General features: G+C 46.7%; 1 protein-coding gene across 1 annotated transcript in view; it reads right to left on the bottom strand.

Moving 5' to 3' along the window:
* Positions 1-2,871: 2,871 nt before the first annotated feature.
* Positions 2,872-7,086, bottom strand: part of Mb21d2 (Mab-21 domain containing 2) — a 112,048-nt gene continuing 107,833 nt past the window's right edge. The window contains exon 2 of the mRNA XM_028890078.2: positions 2,872-5,718. Coding sequence (XP_028745911.1) covers positions 4,454-5,718 — 1,265 coding nt within the window. The 3' untranslated portion in view covers positions 2,872-4,453. The remainder of the gene's footprint in view (positions 5,719-7,086) is intronic.

Here is a 7,086-nt window from a genome sequence, read left to right as displayed (position 1 = left end):
TGCCAAACAGCCAGACCACCATACTTCTGGGTGACTGTGGCTATTGGGGGATGTGCTACCCTACAGTATTGTGTAAAACGGTGGTTGTTCAAGCTGTGCCTTGCCTTAGGTGACTCCATTTTAAGTGAATATGCAGAGGCAGGGAAACTCTACACTGTGGATATGTGAATACCATCCAGCACCACCCTCGAGGCACAGGATGGTAAATAACTTATTCTTGAAAGTGGAAGGGAGGCAACTATACACTTCTCACAGAGAGTCAGACTGGAGGGGCACATGGGCACATTAAAATCCTGTCAGGGAAACCAGGCTTGAGAACTTACTCAACAAGCCAGACCAAGGAAAAGTTTCCACCTCTCTCATCTGGACCCCAGAGGACACTCAAAACCATGATGAAGGACCCAACTGACCTGTCAACACTTAGTGTGTGCTTCAAGGACTGACATATCTCACCTGTCCCAGCTTCAGCTCTGCTCAGTCCCCACTACTGATACCTGCATGGGAGCTCATCTGCAGCTTGACTCAAGTCTGAGGCTCAGCTTAGTTTGGCACTACAACTTGATTTTACAGTGTAGTGCCCAGGTCGCAAGACCCCCAAGCAAGACCACCACAGAGCCATTATCCAATGCAAGCACACAGAGGTTTTTATTAACAAAACAAGCAAGCTTGGTCCACCATCCACCATCCACCACAGCAGGTGGAGGAGAACGCCCTAAGCATTCACTTTAAGGGGTTTATATAGGAAAAGTTTACATGCAGCTTGGGATTGGACGGGGGGGGGGGGGGAAGCATAAGGTTACTGATGGCTAACAGGATTCAGGGTATCTATAGAGACATAAATTTTTATTCCCTATGTCCTGCTTTTGTTGACACATTCAGATTTATTGTTGCAGTCCTACACTCCTCTAAGGTCATCTTCTGGTCAGTTGAGACCATTACTCCCCATACCTTGTTTTGCCAAGTCCAGGATGCATAGATTTATTATCCCAGCCTTATAAGTTCAATTTCTGATCACTTCTAAAACTGCTGGTCAGCAAATGCCTTTGAGGAGGGGAGGGGGAAGCATCCCTCAAGATAGCTACTGATTTTTCCCTTGCAACAGCACATGCAACAGCCCTCCCACCAGAGTTAATTATGAGCTCCCCTAGTCCCATGATATCTGCCTTTCATCCCTCAGCATCCTGTTTCTGCTTCTGAGTGAGGCCTTTTTGGGATTTCCTGAACTCTGCTGTGGCCTCTTTAACTTCTGTAACTATTCTATCACACACACATGTATGTACACACACACACACACACACACACACACACACACACACACACACACCTTACACTTTGGGAGTGGTAGAGAGTCCAATGGTTAACAGTACTGAGTACTTCCTGGCCTTTCTGAAATGTAGAGTGTGGTCTCACTCTCTTCCTGATGATCCAGATGCAGAACTCTCAGCTACCTCTCCAGCACCATGTCTGCCTGCCTGCATGCTGCCATGCTTCCTGCCATGATGATAATGGACTAAACCTCTGAACTGTAAGCCAGCCCAATTAAATGTTTTCCTTTATAAGAGTTGCCGTGGTCATGCTGTCTCTTTATAGCAACAGAAACCCTAAGACACAAGGTCATACCCCAATAGCCAATATCAGGTGACTCATAACTACCTGTATAAAGCAATCTTCTGGGCTGTAGGACAGCCTGGTGAGAACTCAGTGGAATATGTTTGAGGAAAAGGCACTAGGCAACATCCCATACTTTTACCCTTGACCTCAGAGTGTCTTAGGTTTGTGGCCTGGACAGGAATTCTGGAGATTAAACAATGGGTGCTACAATTACCAACACCCAGAAGTCTTTTCACATTTCCATGTGAAATTTAAATATTGCGCTCTCCACCATGACTAGATGTGGAAAATGAAGCTAATTGTATTTGAGACGTTGGTTCTGGATATGTTCTGACAGTACAACAGACTTTAGAGCAATGGTTTTTTGAATATATTTGCCCACATCAATCATATATCTTTGTTTTAACCTATCCAATTAACAAAATGGCTAAAATAGTTATATAGACTAGACAGGAATCAATGAAATCAGCATATACCAGCTCTAAATATACGGATACAAGGATATGAATCCTTCATAGCTATTCTAGAAAGATAAGGTACACACACCAACCAAAACGGCTCAGCTTGGCGTATTTGTTTAACTATGATGATGAACTGAACCAAACTCAAAACTAATTAAAATACTGGTGATGAGGAAGTCCACATAACAGAAGAAGCCTTGGGCTTGGGATTCTGAGGACTCACGGTTTCATTTCTATCTCCCACAATGCCATCTGATGTCAGCTGCCATGACTGGGTGATAGTTGTCAGTACCAATATAACCGAATGCTTCCTCCTCCATATTCAGGAGGAGTATGTGCTTCTCTTCCGGCTCTCCATGGGGTACGTCCCCAGCTGGAAGAACTGGGATTGGATGACACTCCTTCATGTTTGTGACCAAGGAAAAATAGGTTTGTATCTCCTGGCTTTTCTAATCAGGAGGCACCTCTGGATCTGGGAACCAGTTGTTTAATGAGTCATACTTTGTATGGAGGATAAGTATATACCACCAGGAACATGGGAGGAAAGAACACAGGCTGCTCACTATGTAGACTTCTAAAGGCAGAGGCTGTACTTTACTGACCACTGCCGCATTGCTAAGAAGAAAACAATTTCAAAGCTGGGTGTAGTGATACATACTTGAAATCTCAGCACTCCGAGCTCAGGCTGAAAGATCTAGAGTTCCAGGCTAAAAGTAAGGGGCGACACAGTGAAAATGGGAGGAAAGAAGGGGGGAGGGGAAGAAACTTGGAGATTACAACGCAATAATGACAACAAAAATTCCAAGGCCAGTATGTTTCTTTTTTATTTTTGTGTTTGAGATTGTTGAATGATTTATAAGCATTACATTAATTCCCATGCAAAACTCCAAGACCACATATGTCTGATTTCAATTGGTCAAAACCCAACCTATGAGTCTGGACGTTCAAGACCCAAACCACCATGTTGCTTGGCTTTTCCGTTAGCAGACATCATGGGTCATCTAGACCAGCAAGCCCATCAATGACTCCAGCACCACTGTCTGCCTCATTCCGTTCACACCAAATCGGGCCAGCGCCACCCCCCAGCACCTAAATCCCACAGCACCTAAATCTGGCAAATCGTTTCAGTCAGAAAATAGGACTCCTTTATCCCAACACAGCCACTCAGGTTATTTCCTGGTTCCTGCTCTACGGTGAAACCTGCTTTGACCAGGTACGATATCTTCAATTTGGGGATAATTCTGCCTGTCTGTTTTCCATCAAGGTCTCAGGAGAAATAAAGACACTTTATAAAAGGAAAGGGGAAGAGAAAAATCTCTAGACCTCCCCCCAAAAAATAAATACAAAGACACCCACTTTGTCAAGTATTATCTTCCCAAGCTTTAGCTAGTCACTGAACAGGTATAAAGCTTTAAAAACTTCCCTCAGTAAGGCAGGAACCAGACCTATCAAAGAGGGCAAAACAGGACCCACAATTAAAGGAGAACTAGACAAATGCAGAGACTCATTCTACTGACCGAGAGAACAGGACTAAATGAAAATAGACGGTATTTCCAGAACGGATGTTAATGTACACTGAATACACACATTGCAGCTCTAACAATGGCAAAGACTTCATTAGTGCAAATAACAATTAGAATGGTGTGCTCCTTGATAGGATTTAAATAAGGCTTCAAATAATTACAAACACTAAAACTAACATTTGGAAACCTTAATTCTGTTTGGAAAGCTATCAAACCCTCCCTCCAAACCATCCAATGCTTGCTGATTCAAGGACAATTACATTCAATGAGGTTGCTCAGAACACGATGTATATCATCATTCTTTCTCTCGAAGTTTCCGTCCGGTAGAAACGGGAAATCATTCCGATCGCTGGTCCAAAGGAAAAAATGCAGCCGGCATGCACAGAGCCTCCAAGGTTCTTAGGACTCTCAGATACCCATCTCAGTGAAAACTCAGAACAAGGTCAAAAAACAGAACGGAAGCAGAAGAGAGTTCGGATACGTAAGAATGAAATGTGTTCCCCCAAACGCACCAACAAATCTACACTGGGTGTGAGAGAGAAAACAAGAAAGAGGATTCATGGGCAGTGTCGTCTATATGGCTCAAGTTCTCCTTAAAAATGAACACCATAAAAAAAAAATATGCGACAATAAACCAGAAAACAAACAGCAAAATCAGGCAGAATATGAAATAGTAATAATACTGTTTCAGAGCCTGCACCATCCTGCGGAACCAGGAAACTTAAAAATATGTCCTTAACAAATCCAATGTCAGCTGGATATGTAAAAAACAGAAGGACAGAAATCGCACACCACACTACACGCTACCTAAGTCTTAGAACCAAGAAGGAGAAGAAAAAGAAAAGGTCAACAAATCCCTCAGAAAAATTTATCGTCGATTCTGAAGTGGGGCCTCGTGACGTCGTCGGGGTTAATAAAGACCGAGATGGACTTCCCTGGGTTCTCAGTCACTAGCTGCTGCAGTTTTTTTGCCAGGCGGTCGTCAGGCTGATTGGGGTCCCCTCCATCCGACTGCGGGGAGGGGATGCTGGTGGCGCTGCCCCGCCGCTGCAGCTTCAGCGTCAGCCGATTGGCCGCCTTCACGTGCTCGATGGCGGTGCGCAGGTGCTCGGCGGGATCTGAGCGCACGGAGGACAGCTTCCGGGCGTGGAGCATGACCGTCTCCTCGGACAGGTGCTCCAGCATGTTGCACTGGGGGATGAAATAATTAGGGCACATCTTGTTGACCAGACAGTGCTGCAGGTCGTCAATGAGGCCCAGCAAAAAGTGGGCTGCATAGTCTTCCTGAGCCAGGTAGCTGGCGGGGAGTCGGTCGCAGGCCCAGAGCATCATGCTCCGCAGGTGATAGGGGCTGATAGCCTTGGGCCTGGACAGGAGTTTGATGATGATGGCTTTGCAGGCCTGGTAGGCCTGCATGAGACTGCCCGAGATGCACTTCTTCAACTGCACCTCGCTCCTGGCAAAGGACAGTCGCCACTCATTGTCCTTCTTACCCTTGTAGGAGCAAGCTGGCACCAAGTAAAAGCCACTGATGACCTCTTCCTCAGTGATCTTCCCATCCCAAAAGTGGTTCTCCATGAGCCAGCTCTGGGCCACGGCGGGCCAACCTTTGAAGGACACCACGGGGACAATGTCGTACAACATGCGGCTGCTCCCCACGCCCAGGATGATGGAGATGATGGTCCCGTTTTTTTCTACCTTCTCCACCTTTGGCATCCCTCGCTGGGGTTTCTTCTGGATCTCCGAAAGGACGATGCTGATGGAGTCGTAGAACCAGTCGGCCACTTTGGTGGGGGAGAAGAAGTAGTTGGTGGCGCCATTGATGTGGTCTGCGATGGTGCAGCAATCTTTCCACTTGCTGATGGTCCCCTCGTCAAAGAGCCGCAGGCTCAGCCAGGAGTGGCACAGGGCTGAGTGGCGCATATCGAGTGTCACAGGCTGATTACGGTCATGCAGCTTGAGGGCCGGCACCAGAAGCGTAAAGTCCATGTCGTAGTCAGTGCCGCGGGCATAGACGTTCAGCTCATCGAGGTCCAGGTCCACCACCCCTTCTCGGACTCCTCCAGAGAGCAACAGGTACTCGTTAGCCACAGGGAGCTTTTGATCTAATTTCTGCACCATGCCTAGGAACAAAAAGGGAAAACACTATTACAGGAAGCACACGGCCATGTGAGTTACTGTGGAAAGCTCGGACCTCCAACAATGAAAGGCGCCAGCCGGAAACCAGATCTCAGGCGCTGCACAGACCCAGCTAACAACACTGCTGAGGGTCTGCCCTTGCTCAGGGGGAGGGACTCTGATAGATCATTAGTGTGAAAAGCAGTATCACGTTCACCATCAACTAAGCCTCCTCCTCCCAGGCCTCCCCTTGAGTAGGAGAGTCCTCACACACACTCAGTCATTCAGTCTGAGAGCCTCCATATGCTCCAACTCTTCCTGACCTTGTACCGCCAAAACTCATCCACATCTCATCCCAATGCCCTCTGTGTGAGTGTGTGTCTCTCACTGCCGTCCCTGGCTCTCCACGCTGGTGCCAATCACGTGAAGTCAGCCTAGTGTTTTGCCAAGCCCGGCTCGCTCGCCCAGCTTCTTCTCCCAGCGTGAGTATTTCTCTGGACCGGAAGTTCTCAATGTGACTGCAGAGGCTTTCAAAGGACAATGTGATCCTCACTCTGGCACATCATCTGACCTTTCTGTTTGGCCGTGGCCTGGAGTTACAAAAGCATGTGCAGCTATGGGTGATTTAGGGGGTAAGTCGAGGCAGTGTTCTGAAACAGTGCCGGTGGCCGATGGTTCTGAACCACTGCCATGTGCTATTGTCGCTAAGAATAATAAGCTGAAGGTTGGGGGTGTAGCTCAGGGATTGAGGGCTTTGCCTAAGCATGTGCAAGGCCCCGGGTTTGGTTCCCAGCACTACAAGCACATGAATAAAAGAATAAATGAGCAAAAATCAAATCTCACTTATGAAATCCTTCATGATTTGGAAATAAATGGTTCAGAAGGAGAGGAGGAAGAAGGGTAAGGGAAAGAGGTTAATATATATATATATTATATATATTATATAAATATATATTATATGTGTGTATAAAAAGATCATACTGTACTGTACAATAAATACACTAACAGTTTTTAAAGAACAAAAATCCTTGATGAAGAAAAATGGGTGGTTTTATTAAATCTCCCTCTCTGACCAACTAGAAAGACTCCTTTTCTCATCTTCGGTGTGGCAAGCAGACTCAATCACAGACTTCCTCTGCCTCACACTCAAGAATGGAGGCTAACTTCAGGAAAAGCACTCTGGGAATGAGCTGTGTCTCGACTTCTACCTGCCCTTCCTGGGCTCCCTCCCAGGGGTGTGGAACTGGAATGTTCTTCAGTAAATATCCCTGACTCTATCTCAGAGGCTGCTTCTGAGGACTTCCAGCTGTGACACCGCACCCTACCCAGGCCAGCACAGGCTGAGGACGCCCAGCTGTGACACTACACACTAC

This window comes from Peromyscus leucopus, chromosome 12 (genome assembly GCF_004664715.2).
Source record: "Peromyscus leucopus breed LL Stock chromosome 12, UCI_PerLeu_2.1, whole genome shotgun sequence".
NCBI lineage: Eukaryota > Metazoa > Chordata > Mammalia > Rodentia > Cricetidae > Peromyscus > Peromyscus leucopus.
Note: the sequence above shows the minus strand (reverse complement) of the source record. Positions and strands in the feature narration are given on the sequence as shown.